The 26,193-nt window shown below is 40.3% G+C and overlaps 1 protein-coding gene across 2 annotated transcripts in view; it reads left to right on the top strand.

The window, feature by feature from the left end:
- Nucleotides 1–26,193, top strand: part of LOC134350562 (coiled-coil domain-containing protein 85A-like) — a 533,159-nt gene that overhangs the window by 259,878 nt on the left and 247,088 nt on the right. For both annotated transcript variants that reach the window (XM_063055927.1, XM_063055928.1), the window contains exons 2-3: nucleotides 7,658–7,734; nucleotides 21,256–21,300. In XM_063055927.1, coding sequence (XP_062911997.1) covers nucleotides 7,658–7,734; nucleotides 21,256–21,300 — 122 coding nt within the window. The remainder of the gene's footprint in view (nucleotides 1–7,657; nucleotides 7,735–21,255; nucleotides 21,301–26,193) is intronic.

The raw sequence follows: 26,193 nt of genomic DNA on the forward strand, positions 1-26,193 counted from the left end.
CCATACCAACCAGTGCTGCAGCCAGTCAGGATGCTCTCAATTGTGCCCCGATAGAAAGTTTTCAGAATTTTGGGGCCCATACCGAAACCCCTCAACTGTCTGAGGTGAAAGAGGCACTGTTGTGCCTTTTTCACCACACAGCCAGTATGTACAGACCACGTGAAATCCTTGGTAATGTCTATGCTGAGGAATTTAAAGCTGTTCACCCTCTCAACTCCAGATCCAATGATGTCAATAGGGGTTGGCCTGACTCCATTCCTTCTGTAGTCCACAATCAGCTCCTTGGTTTTTGTGACATTGTCAGAGAGGTTGTTTTCCATTGTGTCGGGGTGATGACTTCCTCTCTGTAGGCTGCCTCATTATTTGAGATTAGACCAATCAATATAGTGTCATCAGCAAATTTCATTAGCCGTTGGAGCTGTGGATGGTGACACAGCCATGGGGATACAGAGAGTAAAGGAGGGGGCTTAGCACACAGCCCTGAGGAGCACCTTTGAGGGTCAGAGGGGCAGAGGTGAGGGAGCCCACTCTTGCCACCTGCTGGGGATCTGACAAGAAGTCCAGGATCCAGCTTCACAAGGCAGTGGAAGACATCTGCAGTATACCAGACATTCAAGAGTGTCAGGGAAGTGAAGTATGTGCAGTGAAAATTATGACTGAGAAGGTGCTCAGGAAGCTTGATGGTCTGAGGGTGGATAAATCTCCTGGACCTGATGGAATGCACCCTTGGGTTCTGAAGGAAGTAGCTGGAGAGATTGTGGAGGCAATAACAATGATCTTTCAAGAATTGATAGATTCTGGCCTTATACTGGATGACTGGAAAATTGAAAATGTTACTCCACTATTTAAGAAGGGTTGGGAGGCAGCAGAAAGGAAACTATAGACCTGTTAGCCTGACATCAGTGGTTGGGAAGTTGTTGGAATTGATTGTTAGGGATGAGATTATGAAACACCTGGAGGTACATGACAAGCTAGACCAAAGCCTGCATGGTTTCCTGAAAGGAAAATCCTGCCTGACAAACTTACTGCAATTTTTTGAGGAAATTACAAGCAGGATAGACAAAGGAGATGTAGTAGATGTGGTATACTTGGATTTTCAGAAGACCTTTTGACAAGGCGCCGCACATGAGGCTGCTTAGCAAGATAAGAGCCCATGGAATTACAGGAAAGTTACTAGATTGGCAGAAAACAGAGTGGGAATAAAGGGGTCCTATTCTGGTTGACTGCTGGTTACCAGTGGAGTTCCACAGGTGTTGGTGTTGGGACTGCTGCTTTTCACAATGTATACAAAGATAGGTGGAGGAGCAGTAGTGTTGAGGAAACAGAGAGCCTGCAGAGAGACTTAGATGGTTTAGGGGAATGGGCAAAGAAGTGGCAAATGAAATATAATGTTGGAAAGTGTATGACCATGCACTTTGGAAGTAATAAATGGACAGACTATTATTTAGATGGGGAGAGTATTCAAAATGCAGAGATGCGAAGGGACTTGGGAGCCCTTGTGCAGGATACCCTAAAGGTTAACCTCCAGGTTGAGTTTGTAGTGAAGAAGGTGAATGCAATGTTGGCATTCATTTCTAGAGGTATAGAATATAAGAACCGGGATGCGATGTTGAAACTCTGTAAGGCACTCGTGAGACCACACTTAGAGTATTGTGTGCAGTTTGGGCTCCTTATTTTAGAAAGGGTATACTGACGTTGGAGAGAGTTCAGAGAAGATTCACGAGAATGATTCCAGGAATGAAAGGGTTACTGTATGAGGAACGTCTGGCAGCTCTTGGGTTGTATTCCCTGGAGTTCAGGAGAATGGGGGGGGGGGGGGGATCTCATAGAAACATTCTGAATGTTATAAGGCCTGAACAGATTAGATACGGCAAAGTTATTTCCCATGGTAGAGGAGTCTCAGATAAGAGGGCACGACTTCAGGATTGAAGGACGTCCATTTAGAACACAGATGCGGAGAAATTACTTTAGTCAGAGGGTGGTAAATTTGTGGAATTTGTTGCCACGAGTGGCGGTGGAGGCCAAGTCATTGGGTGCATTTAAGGCAGAGATAGATAGGTTCTTGATTAGCCAGGGCATCAAAGGGTATGAAGAGAAGGCAGGGGAGTGAGGATGACTGGAAGAATTGGATCAGCTCATGATTGAATGGTGGAGCAGACTTGATGGGCCAAATGGCCCACCTCTGCTCCTATATCTTATGGTCTTAAAATCTTATAGCAGGGTGAAGGCCAAAGTCTCTGATTTTCTTGTTGAGCCTGGAGGGAATTATGGTGTTAAATGCTGAACTGTAGTCCAAGAACAGCATTCTCACATATGCATCCTTCTTCTCCAAATGTACAAGGATGGTGTGTAGAGCTGTGGCTATTGCATCGTCTATCGATTAGTTATGTCAGTAGGTGAATTGTAGGGGGTTCAATGTGGGTGGTAACAAGCTGCGGATGTAATCCTTGACCAGCCTCTCAAAGCATTTGCTTATTATTGAGGTGAGTGCAACAGGATGCCAGTCGTTCAGGGACATTACCTTGGTCTTTTTACCAACGGAGAATAATTGATCAAATGTTACATAGAGGCAGATTCAAAATCCCACAATTTAACAAAAATCTTCTTCCTGTTATTTGTTATGTGGTCAAGAAATCTTCATGACTTAGCAATGAAAATATTTTGCAGATTATTTCTCATGTGTGCATAATGAGATAACACAAAATGCTGGAGGAACTCAACAGGTCAGGCAGCATCCATGGAGAGGATTAAACAGTTGATGTTTCAGGCCAAGACCCTTCAGGACTGGAAAGTTATTGAGAATAAGCCAGAAAAAGAAGCTGGGGGAAGGGAAGGAGTACAAGCTGGCAGATGGGTAAAGCCAGGTGAGGAGGAAGATGGGTAAGTGGGGGAGCGGGGTTGATGTAAGAAGCTGGGAGGTGATAGAGAGAAAAGCTAAAGGGCTGAAGAAGGAATCTGATAGGAGAGGGGAGTGGACTATGGAGGAAAACAGAGGAGAAGGGGCACCAAAGGGGAAGTGATAGGCGGGTAAGGAGAAGAGAAGGGATAAGGTGAGAGCCAGAATGGGGAATGGAAGAAGAGAGAAGGCAGTAGTGGGAAGAAATTATAGCAAGTTAGAGTAATTGATATTCATCCAGTCAGGTTGGAGGCTACCCAGACAAAATATGACGTGTTGCTCCTCCAACATAGGAGTAGCCTCATGGCAGTGGAGGAGTCCATGGACTGACATGTCGGCATGGGAGTAGGGAGTGGAATTATAATAGCTGGCCACCAGGAACTCCTTCCCTCCCTTTTCTAAAGAACGGAAAACTTTATCATTCTTTGTGGGCATGCTACTACAAAACAAAGGAATTACTTTTTAGCTGTAACCAAAGTCTTCTATACCTATTTAAATTTATTAATATTAGAACAGAGATTGCTATATAAAAATGTTAAGTATTTATTGGGTATTTTTGGTTCCACAAATTACTTATAGTATGGTTTAACTAGACTTTGCAGCACAATGGTGTAGCAGTTAATGCTACTGCTACAGCAATCTTGGCAGCTGTTTGTGTGAAGAAGGACATTTTCACTTTGACCACATGGGTTTCCTGCTGGTGCTATGGTTCCTCAATACTGCAAAGACTTGATTTTCCGTGACCATGTTGGTTTCCTCCGGGTGCTTCGGCTTCCTCCACAGTCCAAAGACGTGCCAGTGGGTTGGTTAATTGTTCATTTTAAATTGTCCTGTGATTAGGCTCAGATTAAATTGGGATTGCTGTAAGGTGTGGCTCGAAGGGCCAAAAAGGCCTGTTTTGCGCTGTATCTCAATGAGTGAATGAATATATATGAGAGTATAGGTTACAAGGAAGAGTTAGGGCAATGGGACTGGTGGGATTGCTCTGAAGATTGACATGGACTCGATGTTCTCCCTCTTAACATTGTGATTTCCATTGGGAAGCTCATAAGAATGTTGGAGCTCACAATTTCAATCTCCTGTTGTTGCCTTTTTCACTTTTATAATGATCAGACATGATTTCATCTATTACCTTAGCTATAACAAGTTGACTGCTCATTATGCTGAAATTTAAAGCATTTGACCAGCTTTATGAGATCAGCGCAGGATACTCTCTGTAAATGTCGTTTCAGAAATAAGGCACTGGAATATTTGAAGTGCAAAGAAGTGGGAGGATGGTGCTAGAGGATACAAGTACTTAGCTTTGAAGCAGTGTTTTAGTATTAGATAAAGTAGGTTGTTTTCAAATTACTTTTCCTCCATTTACCAGCTGGAAGTTGAAACAGTTTGGCTCGGGGCACTGAGTGGCAGTAGATGTGAATGAATACAGAATATATACTGTATGTCCTATACCTAGGCTGCCAGGAATCACTGATCGCATTTCCTTTTTCTAGGCTGGGACCACACACACCAATATATGTCTGGCAAGACGAGATGGGTATTGAGTTAAATTATGAGAGATTTGCTCAGCAAACTTGTTACTCAAGTCTTTATCTGAATCTGCAGCTCTGCGAAATGGTTTCTTTCACAGGCCTTATAGACTTGTGGCATACATCTGGTGGTCAGAGTCATCTAAATACTAAGCAAGTTGACATAAATAATTTTTCAAAAGGTTAATTGTTCTTAATATGCTGAAGAAAAGATGTCATTTAGCTATCTGCATTTCATTCCACAGTGCTGATAAATGGGAGTTTCTGTTCGTGCATCAGCAAACTCTGGTGTAAACCTAATGTGCTGGATGGAAAGTGCTGCCGTTTCAGGGATCAATGGTTGAATGAGAGTGGCTGATAGCCCATTGTTCTCCTGAGCATGATTCAACTCCTAAGCTTCTGCAAGGTTGTTTTGACTTTACCTGATGTACTGCAATTGGTTTGAAGCTGAATGGGCCACATTTCCAATTTACCAGCTTGCTTCACATTTACAAATTAAATGATGTTCTCCAGCAATTTATGCTGAATTCCATTGCACTGCTACCCCTTGTACCAATTTTCCTGCAATAAACAAAATATTATTTTGAATTGTGTTGCTATGAAATAAATAAAGGAAGCAAACCGTAATATTATAATCATAAACAGCTATACTAGCGACAACAGATGCTGGAATCTGGAGTGAGAAACAAACTGCTGGAAGAACATATCAGGTCAAGCAGGGTCTGTGGAGGCAAAGGGATGGTCAAATCCTCAGATCAAGAACTACCAAATATTCTGCTTGATTTGCCTTAATCGTACTCATTATTCTGTCCTGCTGTATTGTATCTAGTTAAACTGTGCACAGTCCTGAAAAATAACTCATCCAAAAATCAACGACAGCAAATACAGTTTTCAATTGAGTGTTGTGATACAATTAACAGTGCGGAAAAAAAATGCTCTTTCTTTGTTGGCCAAAGAGTTGGAGAATGAATGCAACTTTGCTCAGGTGTAAGTAAAGAATTTGTGACACCTATAACTTTCTGAGATATCTTACATGAGCATTATCAATGAAATTAGTACAATGCCAATGGAGAAATTGTGGCACGTTTCTGCCAGAATGTTGTTTAAGAAGTATCTCGAAAAAGAAAGGTAATGTAGAAAATTTAAAGGAAGAATTCTAGCGTTTAGGACACAATGGCTCAAGGGCTGTCTGTAAATGGAACAGGGATGGAGAAAGTTACAGTTAGAGGGTTTTTAGAGGAGGAAATGATTATAGGGAAAAGAGAAACAAAACTAAAAAGGGATTTGAAAACCCTGTTTTGAATTTGCATGAATGGATTTTTAATTTGACATTAATTTGTTGTTTATTTTCTTTAAACATAATGGAGCTGGTATTGTTCTTCCTCCCCAGTGCAATTATGATGGGCCAGGATTGAATTACTGTATATTCTGAAAATCCAGTTCAGGAATTTAAAGACAACAGTCTGGAGTTCTTCATTCTATGGTGAAGTATCTTTATGTGAGGTTGAGGTATCATGATACCCTCAAAATAACAGCTGACATAGCAAGTCCAATCCATAAAAATTCTGTAAGTGCTGGAAGTCTAGACATCTTGCATCAGGACTGGAAAGGAAAGAGCAGAAATAAATCCTTATTCTCTTGCAGCTGCAAGTTGAATATTCCATTCTCATGACCATTTCATGATCTACTTGTCTGCAATTGCAATAAGATATCATTTCTGGTAGTTGACCTGGTCACCTTGCTCCAATTCAGCTTCTGAATCAGTTGTCCATTTGCCAATATTATCTGGTGACTGATGACATTCTTCCCAGCAGTGACCAAGTAGCTAAAGGATCTTAATGTTTTTAAGTAAACCCTTCTGGCTATATTAACTAAAAGTTTAGCTTCCCCTTTGATCTTTCATTGGGTTTGGGCTTGGGAATCTTTCACATCTCTTTCCATTTCTTCCCATCCACACCTCCCATGAAAACAAAGGATTTGTGGATTCAATGCAGTGCTGTTCACACATGGGAATTCACTAATATTTTTCAGTTGTGCTAAAACACGTTTCCTGTCTTTTGCAATGGGGTTACATTTAGAATGGAGTTTCATTTCAAGAGGTATGACACTTAATGTGGAATTACATATTTATAACAGGGTTACATTTTTGGTGTGAAAGTACAAATTTCTAAACTCACCACATCGCTGTTCGTTTAGTCTAACTGCATCTTGAACTTAAAATACCATATGTGAACAAACTATTCTTTATATTTAGTGGAGTTTTGATTGTTACAGCACTTTTGTTTGGTTGAACAATTGAAGTGCTCTTCTAATGGTTTCTAATTCAACAGCCTTTGTCCTTTGTAAAGTCTCTGAGCACTAAGCAGGCTCTTTTGGTGCTTTAGTTTTTGCTATCTTTTGAATTTCAGTTTTGTGAATAATCAACACGCATACTGCTGACCACCCACTACCTTCTCATAGCATGTGTGTTTAAAGAGCAACATGGATTTTTATTTAGAGATGCAGCACAGAGTAAGCCCTTCCTGCTCTTTGAGCCACACTGCTCCGACAACCCTGAGTAACCGTAATCTAATCATGGGACTATTTGCAATAACCAGTTAACCTATTTGGTACCTCTTCGAACTGTGGGAGGGAACTGGAGCACCCAGGGAAAACCCACGCATTCCCCGGGGAGGATGTACAGAGACTCCTTACAGCAACGGGCAGGATGTATCAGAGGACACCCAAACTGAACTCTGAACTCCGACACCCCCTGGCTGTATAGCATTGCGCAAACCTCTATGCTACCATGGCACCTACAGCATGCATTAAAAAAATATATAATTTTCACCCCTCTCTGGGTGATTTGATATATATACCACAAGCTCCCTTCACTGTACAGCCATTGGCTCCATAAAATGTTGGTACAGATGGTCACACTTAATGGAGGTCGAGCTGTGGTACATGGCTTGAGAACTGCAATAGAACAATAAAAAAAAATTAACAGTTTATGTTGTTCCTGAACTTTGCAATTACCATAATATAAATTACAGACATTATTTCTAATAATTTAAACAGATTTAAAAACTGATCTGAACTCCAGCAATGCCAGATTGCTTGGCTGTGAACAGATGCTTATTAATGTGTATGATCTCGGAATTTAGTTTTTTTTTAAAGACGATGCTGAAAAGAAATGGCTGCATACTGAGTGCTGCTCTGGATTAATGAAAAGTGAATGTTTACTTTGTTTCAGAGCCGGCACTTACCTATGTCAAACAGCTGGAGACCAGAGTGAAACAGCTTGAGGAAGAAAACCGGATGTTACCCCAGGTATGTCATTTCATTGTTCATTCTGCTGAAAAGTGACATGATTTTAGCACTTCTTAGCAATTGGGAAAAGCATGTGAAAATGGTGGTATTTTTAACTTCTGCATAATTTAGGAACATTCATCAAAACTATCAAAATTCAATGCTTAATACCATCTTGGAAAAGGTTTGTGGTTTAACTGTTTTGTTGGAGCATTTAGAGGAATATTCTTCATGATCTTTACATTAGGTGCTCATACAATTAGCTGTAATGAATTCCTGAATCCTATTAATGCAGTTTGTTAAAACCCTCAGGCTGAGCAGGAAGTGTATAGGGTATAACTGAGCTCACCTGTACTTTCCCAATGATGCATAAAGTCACTTTAGAACCTAAGCAATTAAAGAAAAATAGGTGTTTTTCAGTTTGTAGCATTCAGCAACCATTTTTGAAATTTACTGTTGTGATGTAGGAAATTTAACAATTCAGCAATGAGATAAACACCACATAATATGCTTTCTTGATACTGGTGGAGAGATACTATTCAGGTTACTTTGCTTGTAATTGATAATGAACACTAGAAATCAAATTGTCAGGAGATGTGAGTCAGGTAAGCAAAAGGATTAATATCTTCAGAAAATCTGCCAAGATCATTCCACCAGATGTCATCAATATGTAAGTTGACCAAATTTTGCTCTCACTCTAAGTCATGACTTTAGGTAGATTATTTAATACTCGCTTTGAACACCACATCCACATCAGCCTAAGCAGAAGAATTGACTTCTTTGTTACTGCCAAACTCTGTTACTGGCTGGATTGGAAGATGTAGAATTCTTGTGTTAGAGGTAAGAAACTGAAGGGGTAAAAAGACTGATGGGAGTTGTATGCAGGCCTCTGAACAGTAGCCCAAGATGTAGGGTACAAACTGCAACGTAAAGATATGTGAAAAGGGCAATGTTTCAATAGTCATGAGGGATTTCAATATGAATGTAGATTAGAAAATCAGGTTGGTGCTGGATCCCAAGATAAAGATCAAGACTGTTTAATGTCATTTTGAGTACACAAGTGTAAAGGAGAATGAAATAATTGTTACTTGAGATCTGATGCAGCACCAAAAAGGATAGATCCAGAACATAATGATAAGAAAGACAATAAATATAAATGCATAAGGTAACTTGTACGTCCATCAAGTGTGAATAGGGGTGGCAGTACATAAGGTCACTCTGATAGCAAATAATAAAGTGGTGGTGATTGGGGTTAGTGGGCGGAGATGTTGAGCAGCCTTACTAGTTGGGGAAAGTAACTGTTTTTGAGCCTGTTGGTCCTGGCACGAATGATACATGATCTTCCCCCGATGGGAGCAGGACAAATAGTCCATGAGCAGTGTGGGTGGGAACCTTCATGATATTGCTGGTCTTTTCCTGGCACCTTTCTGTATATGTGCCCTTAATAGGGTTAGGCTGATGCCAGTGATGTGTTGGGCAGTTTTGATTACCCATTATAGAGCCTTCTTGTCCGCCACAGTGCAGTTTCCGTACCATGTGGTGATGTAGCATGTTAGGATGCTGTCTACTGTGCATCAGTAGAATAATATGAGTATAGATTTGCATAGCTCAGTTCTCTTCAACCTTCTCAGAAAGTAGAGATGTTGGTGAGCGTTCTTGATTTGAAGAGAAGGATTTTGTAGAATGCCTAGGAGATGGATTTTAGAGTAGCTTGTGGTTGAGCTTAATGTAAAGGAAACAGTAGAAGGCAGTGATCATAATATGGTAGAATTCACCCTGCAATTTGAGAGGGAGAAGCAAAAATCAGATGTATCAGTATTACAGTGGAGCAAAGGGAACAACAGAGGCATGAGAGAAGAGCTGGCCAATTGATTGGAAGGGGCCTTCAGGAGGGTAAGACGAGGAACACAAAAGAATCCTCATTGAGGGATCAGAATTAGGGCATCAGAGGGTATGGGGAGAAAGCAGGGGAGTGGCGATGACTAGAAGAATTGGATCAGCCCATGATTGAATGGCGGAGCAGACTCAATGGGCCGAATGGCCTACTTCTGCTCCTATATCTTATGGTCTTAAGTGGAGCAATTGCAGCTTCCTGGGTGTCAAGATCCCTGAGGATCTAACCTGGTCCCGACATGTGCAGCTATAAAGAAGGCAAGACAGTGGCTATATCTCATTTGGAGTTTGTAGAGATTTGGTTTGTCAACTAAAACACTCAAACTTCTATAGATGTACTGCAGAGAGTGTTCTGACAAGCTGTGTCACTGTCTGGTATGGGGGGGGCAGGACTGCATAGGACTAAAAGAATAATAAAAGAGTAATAAAATGAGTAAACTCCATTTCGGGCACGAGCCTCTGTAGTACAAACGACATCTTCAAGGAGCGGTGCCTCAGGAAGGAGATGCCTATTATTAAGGACCCCCATCACCCAGGGCATGCCTTCTTCTCATTGTTACCTTCAGGAAGGAAATACAGAAGCCTGAAGTCACACACTCAATGATTCAGGAACAGCTTCCTCCCCTCTGCCATATGATTCCTAAATGGATATTGAACCCATGGGGTCTACCTCACTTTTTAAATATACCTGTATATATTTCTGTTTTTGCACTATTTTTAATTTATTCATATACGTATGTATAGTAATTGATTTATTTATTCCTTTACTATATTATCATGTATTTCATTGACCATCTAATGCTAAGTTAACACATTTCAAGACGATAATAAATCTGATTATCAGTGACCGCAGACTAGCAATGGCTGGATTATCTGAGAGCAATTTGGATGATGCAGGATAGATACATCCCAAAGAAGTATTCTAAAGGGAATATGAGGCAACAGTGGCTGACAAGGGAAGATTAGCTGACTGGCAGGAGGCAAGGAGTGAGCAGAAAGGGGACCTTTAATGGTTGGCTGCCCGTAACCAGTGGTGTTACGCAGGGGTCAGTACTGGAATTGCTTCTTTTCATTTTATATCAAGGATCTGGATGATGGAATTGATAGCTTTGTGACCATATTTGTGGATGATACAAAGGTAGGTGGGAGGGCCTGTTAGTATTGAGGAAGCAGGGAGTCTGCAGAAGGACTTGGGTAGAATAGGAGAATGAGCAAGTAATTAGCAGATGGAATATATTGTAGGGAAGCATACATTGCACTTTGGTAGAAGGAAAAAAGGCATCGACTACTTTCTAAACTGGCGGCAAATTCAGAAATCAGAGGAGCAAAGGGACTTGGGCATCCTTGAGCAGGATTCCCTAAAGCTTAGCTTGCAGGTTGAGTCAGTGGTAAGGAAGGCAAATGCAATGTTAGCATTCATTTTGAGAAGACTAAGATATAAAAGCAAGGATGTAATGCTCAGGCTTTATAAGGCATTGGTCAGTCAGCACTTGCAGTATTGTGAGCAGTTCTTGGCCCCTTTTCGAAGAGAGGATGTTTTAGCATTGGAGTGTTTTCAGAAGAGATTTGTGAGAGTGATCCCAGGAAAGAAAGGGTTAATGTATGAAGTGTATTTGATGGCTCTTGGTCTGTACTTGCTGAAGTTTAGGAGAATGAGAAACTTATCAAATATTGAAAAGCCTAGACAGTGTATGTAGAGAGGTTGTTTCCTGTAACGGGGGAGCCTAGGATCAGAGAGCTCAGCTTCAGAATAGAAGGACATCCCTTTAGAATAGATGAGGAATTTTGTAGCCAGTTGGTGGTAAATCTGTGGAATTCTTTGTCACAGGTGGTTGTGGAGGCCAAACCATTGGGTATATTTGAAGCAGAAATAGATATGTTCTTAATTATTCAGGACGTCAAATGTTATGAGGAAAAAGCGGGAGAATGGCATTGAGAGGATTAATAAATTAGACATGATGGAATGGCAGAGCCAATTCAATGGACTGAATGGCCTAATTCCACTCCTAAACTTGTGATACAATTGTCTTGGAATTCTACTTTGCCAGGTAGGTAACACCCTCGTCTCCTGAAATGTTCAAATGCAAAGTTTTAATTGTAACAATAATACTTTCTGCAAAATATCTGGGAGAAAATAAATAAATAAATTTAAACTGCCTTCAGGTTAATACCAAGCAGTGAAGTATTTGCAAACTCAAATTTAAAGCGCTCATTCATTGACAGTTCAAGAAATCTCTCTTTGCCCTAATCATTAATCTGTTGGGATTTTAAATCAAGGGTGTATGAATTTTCAGTTCATCAGCAATAATTTCACCATAGTAATAAAACATATTGTGCAAAAGTGTATCCTAGGGCATGAAAAATGACCAGTGAGCAGAGATCTAATCAGAGCTATCTCTTTTCAATTCTGACTTACCATGATGATTCAGTAATACCAGCAATATCACTTTTAAAACCTGAATGGTCAAACATTTAGCTGCTCAAAATCTATTAGTAAACATTGGAATTACAGTATATTTTAATTGTGGCTTTCATGTTTATGTAGATTCATGGGAAGGATTTTGCACCAGGTATAAGCGAGGTAAATTTTTTGCAACAATACTTACAGTGAGAGGGAATCTCTAGCTCAGAATAAATTCATAACTATTTAGTTACTGATGAAAGGTCAGCAGAATTAAAGCTTTGTCCAATTTCCATCTTCACCACATCGGCATTCATGTAGTAGAATGAATGCACCTTTTATATTTTTTTTATAACACTAATTCAGCATAACTAGAACTGTTAGGAGCACAGGTTAAGGCCTACATATTTTAGCTTGTCCCCACAGCATCATGCATTTTCAAGCAGTATCTGTTGGCCTTTGAAGTCTGCATGAGCAGACATTGCTCTTGTGCTCAAGAGAAAATACAGTTATGTGGTTTGAGTAACCTAGATGGGGGCATGAGGTGATTTCAGGAAGCTGTATTAATGTGCAGCAATTTACTGGGAGAAAGTTCAAGCTATGTTTAATGGAAATATGTTTAATAGACTGGTTAATTAATGAACTATAAGCTTATTTCCCTTCAAATGACAGTAACTACAAGTCCAAAATAACAAATGTGTTATTTTTCATGCAAGGATTTCTTGAGAATATAATGCAGTGCTATATGAATATAAATTAATGCTTCTGAACTCACTGATGTACCACTAGATCTAAAGCATCATATCACCTGAGAATACTTTGTACAAAAACTTTACCCTTGAATGAGAAATTTTGAACATTTTCCACTGAGTATCTCTTAACCTTAACATGCGAAATGATTGTTGTCTGCATTTTTATATTCTGTTCTGTATTTGCTGCCAGATTCTGAGTGATAAATATAATTCCTGGCCAAGGTCAGCATTTTGTCAGAGTTATGAATTCAGGGGTTGTGACAGAAGAGTGCATTTCAACTGTTAATGTCATGTGATAGCCAATAAATTCAGTGCATTCAGCTCACATTACTGTTCCACTTCTTTCATCAGTCTACTTTTAGATATCTGGTGCCACTGAATGCAAATAAAATGCTGAAGCTTCTGAAATGTAAAATAACACAATGGGATAACTGAAGAATATGGATTGCTTTGCAATTGTACTGCATGGAATCTGTGAAATCTGACTTTGCACAGCAGGAAGAATTATATATTTGATGAATAATGAGTCTTACTGCTAACCTGACATGAAACAGTTCAAGTTCAGTTGTTCTATTTGATCTATGCTGTATGATTTGGGATGTTAATGGTGGTGCAACAACAAGTAAACCAAAGGTCTGCCATAATAGTCCAGGGGCCAGACTTGAACTCCTACCATCGCAACTGTGGAAAATTTGCTTAATAATTTAGTATTAGTCATTATTACCATGGAACTAATGATATTGTTGTAAAGAACCATCAATTTACACATATCCTTCAGAGGAGAAAATTCACCATTGTAGTCCTGTGTAGACTATATGTGACTGTAGGTCCTTAAATTTGGCCTGTGGACCAAATGCAGCTGCAGTAAAGTACACTAAGTAGCCTCACAAAAAAATAAAATTCAGCTAGCTGGAGAACTGAAGATCTACATTCCAGAACTCCTGTGACTTTAACCAAGATGTGGTACAGTACTATTGCAGTTAGCACATCTCTTTGCAGTGCTGGTGATCCGGGTTCAATTCCTCCACTGTGGTAAGGAGCTTGTATGTTCTCCCCATGACCACATAGGTTTCCACTGGGTGCTCTGGTTTCTTGCCACGTTCTAAAGACATACTGGTTAGGGTTGGTACGTCGTGGGCGTGCAATGTTGGTGCTGTAAGCATGATGACACTTGTGGCTGACCCCAGCACATCCTCAGACTATACTGATTGTTGATGCAAGCGGCACATTTTACTCTATTTGTCACAGGTACATCAAAACATCGAAACAGAGTTAATCTCCCTCTCTCAGTAAATCACGTTTTTTAAAGCTGTTGCAGTAAAGTTGCTACATTGACATTTACCCAGCAGTGCAGGTAATTGCCCTGGTATGTCCTATTCACAGTCAAGCTTTTGACTGCCTAAGCAGTCAACTCACGATCATCAGCAAGATGATGGAAAGAGTTGCAAAAATACTTTCAAACAATACTTCAACCTAGCTACAGTAGCTTACTTTGGCATTTTCCAGTATTACTTCACTCCAGACTTCATCATAGCTTTGGTCTAAAAACGGACTGCACTCCAGAGATGAGCTATGAGGGCCTGCTTTTGATAACAGGCAGTGAAGCATCAAGAAGCCCTGGTAAAACTTATGTTTAATGGCAACACATGGAAAATCTTAAGATGCTTGACCAGTGACCTTACTTTGCAAGTGGGATGTTTGCTAATGATTGCACTATGTTCAATCCAGTTACCACTCCTTGGTTTTTACAAAAAAAAAGCAGTCCATGTCTGCATTTATCAAGACCTCAATAACGTTCACACATGGACTGATAAATAGCAAGTATCATGAACAGTGCAAGGTAATGACTGTCTAGCCATCTACTCTTGAAAGCCAATGCCACTATCATTATCAAGTCTCCAACATCAACATCCTCAGGGTCACTTTTGACTAGAAACTCAAGAAGACCACTCACATAAATAATATGACAAGAAAGGGTTGGGGAATGGGCAACTACCTCCTAACACCCCAATTTTTTTCTTACATCTGCAAGGCATAAGTTAGGAATGGGATGGAGGACTTTCCCTGGTGTTTTGTTTGTCATCTATATCACTGATTTGCATGAGAATGTAATTGGCTGAAGCACTGTGTCCATCTGCAGCAAGCAGCTTGCTGGCATCATGTAAACAAGGCCCATTGCTCGTGATAGTTCAGGCCATCATTAGACATCTGGTGGATGTTTATTTTTTTATTTGTTGATACTCAGGATGTGGACATGATTGGTGAGGCCAGCATTTATTATTTATCATTTATCCCCAGTTGTCCCTGAACTGAGCAGATGGGAAGCATCAGCAACTTTTGGTGGCTCTGAAGTTGCATAAAAGTCAGACCAGATTGGGGCATTATTGATTATGTATGCAAGCTGTTTTAAAATATCCATTCCAAATCCTAAAGGACATTAGTCAATTGAATGTGTATTTACAAACAGTCCACCAGTTTCATGGTTATGAGCTGGAAAAGGTGCAGAAAATATTCATGAGGCTGTTTCTAGGTTGAGATACAAGGACAGACTAGACAGATTGTGAGAGTAGGAGGCTGCAGATGACCTTGTGGAGGTTTATAAAATCATGAGGCATGTAAATAAGGTTAGAGACTTTTTCTCAGGGTAGAATAGTAAAAGTAGAGGGGAAGGACTTAAAGCAGACCTGAGAGGTAACTTTCCACACAAAAGGTGGTGGCTATAGGGACCGAGCTGCTAGAGGAAGTGGTAGAGGCAGGTATAATCAAAATCTTTGAAACGCATTTATACAGGTGCATGGATAGAAATGGTTTAAGAAGATATTGAATAAATGAAAAAATATGCAATAAGCTCAGAAAGATATCTGGGTTGGCATGGATAACTTGCATCAGATGGCCTGTTGCCATGCTGTATAACCCTATAACTCATAAATTTTATCCTTTGTCTCCCTTTTGTGGACCAAGATTAATGCCTCTGATCCTTGGAAACTTGCTTACTTTGATCCCTTTCCCTCTTTAGAATAGGAGTCCTCCTCGGATTTCATTCCAAGGATGTCATAGTCATTCAGTACTTTCCTGTCCCCATTGCCCCACTAGATAGCAACTCAACAGTCTTTCTATTGTGACTGGAGTTACTGTGTGATAACATGTTGTTTAATAGTATACATTAGCTATGCAGCAACATCCAACCTATAACTTTTTTTATTTTCCAGCAGGTAGGTCATTCGATAACAACCAGAAATGAAGGGAATTCTATTACTCTGGTGTAGGGTTGAGGTTACTAAGCCTGAGTCTGGATGTTTTGGTATACATGACGTTTTACCTCAGCATCAGAGATTTACTTGCCACGAGTAAAGAATGTTTTATTACTTTTTTTTTGAAGTAATGTTGAACATTTTTAAAAACTTAATAAGACCTATCCTATTTTATGTATTTTCCCCAAAAACAAGAAAGAACCGTGTAGTTTCTTCCAGGTCTGAAATTAAAAGCAGGGTCTCAACATTGTGATGGAAGTCATGATCCTTGAACAACTTGTGACTCTAGACTCTAACCAGCTTGCTTAGCTGGGCGCCATTTATAAAATCTGTGAGAGTTAGTGATTGTCCTCATATTACATTCCTCTGAAAAACACAAATGCTCAATAGCCTGACAGGTTCCGATGCCTATTCTCCCCTCAGCTGCAAAGCTAAACAAAAATAGACACTTACCATACTGATGAGTGACCTTTTAGCTATTTCACAGTGCGGCTTGCTCTCAAACCAATTTTCCAGCCTGATGAGTTTGAACTGAAGCTCTTGGCACAGCACATATCTTGTGTTAAGGCTGAATGTTACATAAATAGCTGTAAATTTGACATAAATTATAATATTGTGCAAGGCCCATTTTCTGCAGATCTATATATAGGCTAGTGCCTTTGAAAAGGTGAAGTTGTTGTACCTTTTCTTTTAAATGCCAAGTCTCAAACTGTTTCATGTCTTCATACATGTACAGCTATCTTGCATATTCTTAGAACAACTTTTCCTTGGATTCAATATATTACAAACTTTTCCACATTGCATCTCTACCACTCAAATGCATATTGATAAATACATTTGTAAAGTGTAGCTGATGGACATGAAATAGAAATTTAAATAATTTAAAAGACAGAGGGCAGCATGTTTCACTAATATCACAGGCACAAGATCGCTTGTAATATTTCTAGAAACAGGATATAAGCAATAGTACAAAAACTTGTGCAGTTTCTTTTCTGTTGTTAGCAAGCTCTAGCTTTGTCTATTATGAAGCAATATTCAAAAATAAGTTGCCTAAATCATCTAATAGTCAGTCTTTTGCAAACAGAATAAAAAGTGAATTGTAATAAACTATAATACCTGCCGTGAGTGTCCTGGAATAATAAAAAAAACTGCTGTTGAATGGGATCCCTTCTGACTTATAAAGTTATTCATTGCAAGCAAAGTTCTTTGTTTAGAGACCTGAATGTTGCTGGAAAGCAGGCAGTATGTTTGGTCATTGGCTTTCAGAATCAGGTTTCATATCAGTGGCATGTATACATCGTGAAATGAGTTTGTCTTTGCAGCAGCAGTACAATGCAATATCAGAATCAGTTTTAATATCACTGTCATACATTGTGAAATGTGTTATCTTTACGGAAGCAGTACATGATAAATACTGGGAAAAACTGAATTACATTAAGTGTGTGTGGGTATATATATGTCTATTGAATAGTTCAGTTAAAATAAGTTGTGAAAAAAAAACAAAAAGTAGTGAGATAGTGTTCACGGGTTGAATGTCCATTTAGAATTCGGATGGCAAAGGAGAAGAAGCTGTTCTTGAATCGCTGAGTGTGTGCCTTCTGGCTTTTGTACCTCCCTCCCGATGGTAACAATGAGAAGAGCACATGTCTTGAGTGGTGGGCGTCCCTAATGATGTCTTGGATACTACAGAGGCTGGTTACCCATGATGGAGCTGATTAATCTGACAAGTTTCTACAACTTACTTCAATCTTGTACATTCTTCCCCCTCCCCACCCACTCCATACCAGGTGGTGATGCAGCCAGTCAGGATGCTCTTGACAGTACATTTGTTGAAGTTTTCGAGTGTTTTGGGTGACAAACCAAATCTCCTCAAACTCCTAATGAAATATAGCCAATGATCTGCCTTTTTTGTAGCTGCATCCATATGTTGCGTCCAGGTTAGGTCCTCAGAGATATTGACACCCAGGAACTTAAAATTGCACATTCTTTCCACTTCTGATCTCTCTGAGGATTGATTTGTGTTCCCTCATCTTACCCTTTCTGAAGTCCACAATCATCTCTTTGGTCTTACTGACGTTGAGTGCAAGGTTGTTGTGGTGACACTACTCATTTAGCTGGTATATCTTGCTCCTGTATGTCCCCTTGTCACAATCTGACAGTCCGCCAAAAGTAGTTACCTCGTCAACTAATAGATGACATTTGAGCTATGCCAAGCCACGTGGTCATGAGTGTAGAAAGAGGAGAGCAGTGGGCTGAGCACACATCCCTGAGGTGCACCAGTGCTGATTGTCAACGAGGTTGAGATGCTATTTCTAATCTGTACAGATTGTGATTTCCCAGTGAAGAAGCTAAGGATCCAGTTGCAGAGGGAGGTACAGAGGCCCAGGGTCTTGAAGTGCTGTAGTCTTTCTGGTGGAGATATCCTTGCAGTGCTGTTGAGATGACATGTTAGTAATTCTAGTGTAGCACTCGCTTCGCCTAGCAGCTTAATATAACCCCCTGCCCAGCCAAACTTAAGAAATCTCGTTTATGTGGATGCTGCGCGATGTGTCCCCTGTTACACATCAGTACCCCGAAATAGCAAACAGTACACAATATGTGATTAAACAATTAAGCTTTATAACTCCTACTTTTGACTGTATGATTAGTAGAGAAACAAAATATAAAAGAAAAAGGGCCCAAATCTTATTAAACAATCTGTGCACACAAAGTTGGAGCTCACGCAGTTCAGTAGTTCTTCTTCCACCATCAATTTCCTCCAAGCATCGCTGACCTTAGGACCCCCATTTCGAGTCCACCCCATCCACCAGTCTACCAAATTTCTCCATTCGCGTCTTCTCTCTTCATCTCCCTCTCTCCCTCTGGCGAAAGCCCGCAAAAACAACTGCTTCCAGAATCACAAGACACAGCAACAATCTCTTATTGGCTAGCCACTAAATCCCAAAGTCCCGTTATCTCTAGTCATAACCCAAACATTGCTGCTACCAAGAAACTATTACCTTAACAGTGGAACATTACATAGAAGCCATTACATTAGCCTTAGCAGTAAAACCTTATAGCGTGTTACACTAGGATGACTAACAGTAACATGTTGTTCGTAATGAAGGACCGATAACATATTTTCAAGTCAACACAGTGCATGACTTGGAGGAGAATGTGCAGCTGTTCCCATGCACCTATGGTGATGGGGGTGTTGCTAGGGAGGTGCTAACAGAGTAGCCAAGGCACATAACATTTTGCCTTGTAGATAGTTTGTACATTCAGGTCTTCCCCAACCAGAAGCTCTGGATGAACCGGGAGATTCGTAATCAGCAGACAGCTAGATCTGTGGCCTTTAGAGCTGGCAACCCAGGGTCATATAAGAAAGAAATCCAGATAACATCTCTGAGTACAAAGCAGCAATTTCAGATGAAACTTTTCACATATGGACGCTCAACAGCTGTGGAAGGACTTGCACAATATGACTTCCTATAGGGCAAAATCGAGTAGTATAAGTGACGGCAACCCATCACTCCCAGATGAATGCAATGCCTTTGTGCACACTTTAATAGGGTAAACTATGACACACCAACACAAGCCACCACATTTCTGGATGAACTTGTAACTTCAGTCTTGGGCCAATGACCAAACTTTCTTCAAGAGGATGAATTCACAAAAGGCAATCTGATCCAGATGGCATACTTGATGGAGTACTAAAGATCTCTGCGGACCAACTGGCTGGGGTGTTTGGGGACATGTTCAGACTCTCATTTGTATGGTCTGAGATTCCCGCCTGTTTGGAAAAGGTAGCTATTGTACCTGTGAATTTGGGTGAGTGTGGTGATCTGCCTCGATGACTATTATCCATTAGTGTGTACATCAACTGTAAAAGAGTGCTTTAAGATGCTGGTTTTGGCACAAATCAGCTCCTGTCTCAGAAGTGCCTTGGGTCTGCTCCTATCTGCCAATCACCTCAGCAGGTTAAGAGCAGATGCCAGTTCTTTGGTTCTTCACTTTGCTCTGGACCATCTAGACAACAGGAACTTGTATGTCAGGATGCTGTACATTGTCTACAGCTTATGTCTTAACACAATCATTAAGATTTGGGCCTCTGTACCTCCCTCTGAAACTGGATATTTGACTTGCTCATCAGCAGAACTGTCTTTGACAATTGATAACATCTCCTCATTGATCATGAACGCAAGTGCACCTTAAGACTACTTGCATAGCCTTCTGTTTTCCTCCCTAAACACACATGACTGTGTGGCCACTCAAAGCTCCAATGTCATCTTCAAGTTTGCCGATGACGCCACTGTTGTTGGATAAATCACAGATGGTAATGAGTTGGCCCTCTAACGTGAGATAGGATGCCTGCTTGGGTGGTGCTGCAATCACAACCTAAATTCACTGTCAGAAAATCTAAAGAGCAGATTGTTGACTTCAGAGGGGATGGGGGAGTGAACAGCTGCCAATCTACATTGAGAGGTTGGTGGTGGGGAGTCGGCACCTTTAAAATTCTGGGCATTAACAACTGGACAATCTCTCCTGGACTAGCACATGGATACAAGCATAGAAAAAGCCAGCATCTTTACTTTTTTTAAAGAAGGTTAAGGAGGTTTGATTTGTCGCCAAGCTCTTAAGAAACTTCTACCAATGTACTATTGAGAATATCCTGGCTGGTTGCATCAATTCAAAGGCACAGCTGTACAATTCCCACAGCAATATTGCTAACTTTCTGATTGGGTCTAAAGCCAGTTTGATGGTTATTGATTTCACGGCACTGTGAGCAACAATCGGCACATAATAAACTATTGGGCTCCTTATAACTCTGTGTAATTCTATCATAAATCACGCATAAGGTTTGATCTACCATTTTATTTTTGTTTAACTTTTTAATTGTTTTGATTTTTCAGCAATATTTCTGATGTGCTTTTGCGAAAATAGTATCAGTTTGACATTTGTTGAGCAAATGTATACAAGCATGTATGAGCGCAAACTGAATGCAGTTTTATGGTTTCTGTACTTTCATTGATCTTTAGATTTTTTTTTAGGATGAAGTCAGATTATTCAGCAAGGAACTATGTGCTGTATTAACTGTAGAGAAGATTTGTGGTAACTGTTTCTACAATGCGATAGTTTGTCTTTGTGAATAGGCAGTAATAGGCAGTCTCTGCTTCTCAATTTGGCCACACCCAATGAGAAATTTGATTCTCTTTTCCATCACATAGAAATAACCAATCTGATCACTGCTTTTTCTATCTTTTAGGTGCAGAGTGAGCAAGAAACAAAATCAGAGCACTCGTTACCTAAGGTGAAGTAGACACGATAATGATAGTCGACTTTTCAACAGCACTAATTGGACTGCAATTTTTGTTAATATTGTCGTAGCAACTTTTTGAAGGTTAAATATCGATTTTTGTCTTTTGCAAATGTTACTTTTTGTCCCTAGTACATGAATATTTTTGCTCTCCCTTCTCTGTAAGCCTTATGTTGCAAGAACTCCCTGTATCTCTTGAGTTGCTCCCCATGATTTCTCTTCTGACGCTCCCAATTTGGTTCCCTGGCTGTAATTTATTTTTAAAAATAATGCCTTCATTGATATGGAAATAGATAGGGAAACAGATCCTGGAAAGGTGTAATAATAACAGAGTTGACATGATGGGAGATTTTAATTTCCTAAATATTGATTAGCATCTCCATGGAGCAAGGGGTTTAGATGGGGTAGAGTTTGTTATGTTACCTGTCCCATGAGTACCTTGTGAGCATGATGTAATTGTCTTGTGATATTGGTGTGATGTAATTGTCTCGTGATATTAGTATGATTTAACGGTCGTGATAGTGGGATGATGTGATGACACGTGATGGCATGTTCCAATCGGTATAAAAGGGGAGACCGTAATTTGTTGCATAGTTGTTTTGTTGGGGAGTCACAGTTGGTGGTTACGTACTCGAGGAAAGAGAGAGAGAGCAAGAGTGAAGAATTTGCCAGCTTCGTACGAACCCAAGAAATCAACGGCGTTCTGTGTGCCTTGAATATGACTGACATTTGGTATGGTCCATATGGGTATTGTGGCACACACTTTTGGCTAACCTCTGCATGGTCTCGGGTGTTATGTGTTAACCACCTCCTGCGAAAGGTCAGTTACTGTGAGAAATCGTATTCTTCATGATATCTTCGGACAAGGCATTTCCTGGCTGGGATCTGCGTGAGCAGTTTTGATTTCATCACTAGCTCGGAAGTCTTGCCTCATTTATTTCATAAATCATTTGGACTCTTTGAACTACCACCTTAAGACTGTGCTTGAGTAAGGTCTGTTAAGAATTGTCTCTAAGTTTGATCATTTGATAACTAAAGGCACATAACACCGTTAACTTCTGTTTAAGTTAGTCGTTTGTTTACTTTTCTATGCTTTTGAGTAGAGGTTAATAAATTTCGTTGTTTATTAAAAACCCGACTCAATTTCATACTTATTGCTGCTGATCCCTAACAGTTAGGTGTGTTCAGGAAGGTTTCTTGACACAATATGTAGATAAGCCTACAAGAGGAGAGGCTGCACTTGATTTGGTATTGGGAAATGAACCTAGTCAGGTGTCAGATCTTTCAGTGGGAGAACATGTTGGAGATAGTGATCATAATTCTATCTCCTTTACAATAGCATTGGAGAGAGACTAGAACAGGCAAGTTAGAAAAGCGTTTAATTGGAGTTAGGGGAATTATGAGGCTATCAGGCAGGAAATTGGAAGCTTAAATTGGGAACAGATATTCTCAGGGAAAAGTACTGAAGAAATGTGGCAAACGTTCAGGAGATATTTGTGTGGAGTTCTGCATAGGTATGTTCCAATGAGACGGAAGTTATGGTAGGGTACAGGAACCGTGGTGTACAAAGGCTGTAATAAATCTAGTCAAGAAGAAAAGAAAAGCTTACAAAAGGTTCAGAGAGCTAGGTAATATTAGAGATCTAGAAGATTATAAGACTAATAGGAAGGAGCTTAAAAAGGAAATTAAGAGAGCCAGAAGGGCACATGAGAAGGCCTTGGTGGGCAGGATTAAGGAAAACCCAAGACATTCTACAAGTACGTGAAGAGCAAGAGGATAAGATGTGAAAGAATAGGACCTATCAATTGTGACAATGGGAAAGTATGTATGGAACTGGAGGGAATGACAGAGGTACTTAATGAATACTTCAGTATTCACTATGGAAAAGGATCTTGGTGATTGTAGTGATGACTTGCAGCAGACTGAAAAGCTTGAGCATGTAGATGTTAAGAAAGAGGATGTCCTGGAGCTTTTGGAAAGCATCAAGTTGGTTAAGTCGCCGGGACCGGATGAGATGTACCCCAGGCTACTGTCGGAGGCAAGGGAGGAGATTGCTGAGCTCAGGAGATTGCTGAGTTCTGGCGATGATCTTTGCATTATTAATGGGGACAGGAGAGGTTTCAGAGGATGGGGGATTGTGGATGTTGTTCCTTTATCCAAGAAAGGGAGTAGAGATAGCCCAGGAAATTATAGACCAGTGAGTCTTAACTCAGTGGTTGGTAAGTTGATGGAGAAGATCCTGAGAGGCAGGATTTATAAACATTTGAAGAGGTATAATGTGATTAGGAAAAGTCAGCATGGCTTTGTCAAAGGCAGGTCATGCCTTATGAGCCTGATTGAATTTTTTGAGGATATGACTAAACACATTGATGGAAGAGCAGTAGATGTAGTGAATATGGATTTCAGCAAGGCATTTGATAAGGTACCCCATGCAAGGCTTATTGAGAAAGTAAGAAGGCATGGGATCCAAGGGGACATTGCTTTGTGGATCCAGAACTGGCCTGCCCACAGAAGGCAACGTGTGATTGTAGATGGGTCATATTCTGCATGGAGGTTGGTCACCAGTGGAGTGCCTCAGGGATCTGTTCTGGGACCCTTACACTTCGTGATTTTTATAATTGACAATGGATGAGGAGGTGGAGGGGTCGGCTAGTAAGTTTGCTGATGACACAAAGGTTGGAGATGTTGTGGATAGTGTGGAGGGCTGTCAGAGGTTACAGCGGGACACTGATAGGATGCAAAACTGGGTTAAGAAGTGGCAGATGGAGTTCAACCCAGGTAAGTGTGAAGTGATTCATTTTGGTAGGTCAAATATGTTCGCAGAATATAGTATTAATGGTAAGACTCTTGACAGTGTGGAGGATCAGAGGGATCTTGGAGTCCGATTCCATAGGATGCTCAAAGCAGCTACGCAGGTTGACTCTGTGGTTAGGAAGGTATACGGTGTATTGGCCTTCATCAATCGTGGAATTGAATTTAGGAGCCGAGAGGTAATGTTGCAGCTATATAGGACCCTGGTCAGACCCTACTTGGAGTACTGTGCTCATTTCTGGTTGCCTCACTACAGGAAGGATGTGGAAGCCACAGAAAGGGTGCGGAGGAGATTTACAAGGATGTTTCCTGGATTGGGGAGCATGCCTTATGAGAATAGGTTGAGTGAACTTGGCCTTTTCTCCTTGGAGTGGTGGAGGATGAGAGGTGACCTGATAGAGGTGTATAAGATGATGAGAGGCATTGATCATGTGGATAGACAGAGGCTTTTTCCCAGGGCTGAAATGGTTGCCAGAAGAGGACACAGGTTTAAGGTGCTGGGGGGTAGGTACAGAGGAGGTATCAGGAGTAAGTTTTTTTAACTCGGAGTGGTGAGTGCGTGGAATGGGCTGCCGGCAACGATGGTGGAGGCGGATATGATAGAGTCTTTTAAGAGACTTTTGGATAGGTACATGGAGCTTAGAAAAATGGAGGGCTATAGGGAAGCCTGGTAATTTCTAAGGTAGGGACATGTTCGGCATAACTTTCTGGGCCGAAGGTCCTGTATTGTGCTGTAGGTTTTCTGTTTCTGTGAAATCTTGGAAATGTTTATCTGCTTTGTCCTTCTTTCACTGGATCACCAAAATTCTGTTTATTTCTTCACCTATCTGATAATACACTGTCAGTTCTTGTATGAGGCAAAACATAATTGGTCATTGAGGAATTGTTGACATGAGTTTTTACATTTTATGTAAACAATGGAACACTTTAAATGTAATGTAAAACAGAATACTGCAGAGAGTACTAGAAATATGCATCCATGAGCATTGATATGTAGTTTGAATATTCAGAGAAACTGCTTTCAAACCAGGAAACTCAAAGTTCAAAGTAAGTTTATTATCGAAATACATGTATGTCTCCATATACTACCTTGAGATTCATCGTCTTGCGGGCATTCACAGTAACTACAAAGAAACACAACAGAATCAATGAAAAACCACACACAAGACGGACATCAATATGCAAAGACAACAATGTGCAAATACAAAAAGGAAAAAAGCAAACAAAATAATAATAAATAAATAAACAATAAATATTGAGAATATGAGTTGAACAGTCCTTGAAAGTGAGTCCATAGGCTGTGGTGAAAAGTTCAATGTTGGGGTGTGTGAAGTTGAGTGAAATTATCCCCTTAAGTTCAAGAGCTTTATGGTTGAGGGGTAACACTGTTTCTGATCCTGGTGGTATGTGTCCTGTAGCTCCTGTACCTCCTTCCTGCTGGCATCAGTGAAGAGAGCATGGCCTGGATGGTGGGGGTCCCTGAATATGGATGCTGTTTTCCTGTGACAGTGCTTTTTGTAGATGTGCTCAATCGTGGAGAGGGCTTTACCTGTGATGGCCTGGGCTGTATCCACTACTTTTTACAAGCCTTTCCATTTAAAAGCATTGGTGTTTCCATACCAGCCATTGATGCAGCCAGTCAGTATACTCTCAACTGTGCACCTATAGAAATTTATCTTTTTTTTTCTTCCTTTCTTTTTTCTTGTATAGTGTAGTGGGTTTTATTTCTTCATTTAAAATTTAGTTCTTTTTCCTCTCCATGAATTGGTAAGAGGAGAATTAGCTGTCTTTTTTATTATATACTACATGATGTATGATTTTGATAATGTCTATTTCACTCTTTGTTTGGTTATTGATATATATATTTGAGATAATTCTCCTCTTGTTTGTATTTATGCTCCTTTTAAATCATTAAAAAGATTAATAAAGAAAAAGAAATTTATCAAAGTTTCAGATGACATTCTGAACCTCCACAAATTTTAAGAAAATAGAAGTGCTGCCGTGCTTTCTTTGTGGTGGTGGTTGTGTGCTGGACATAGGATAGGTCCTCTGACATGATGGTGTTGATGAATTTAA

Source organism: Mobula hypostoma, chromosome 8 (genome assembly GCF_963921235.1).
Source record: "Mobula hypostoma chromosome 8, sMobHyp1.1, whole genome shotgun sequence".
In the NCBI taxonomy this organism is placed as follows: Eukaryota; Metazoa; Chordata; class Chondrichthyes; order Myliobatiformes; family Myliobatidae; genus Mobula; species Mobula hypostoma.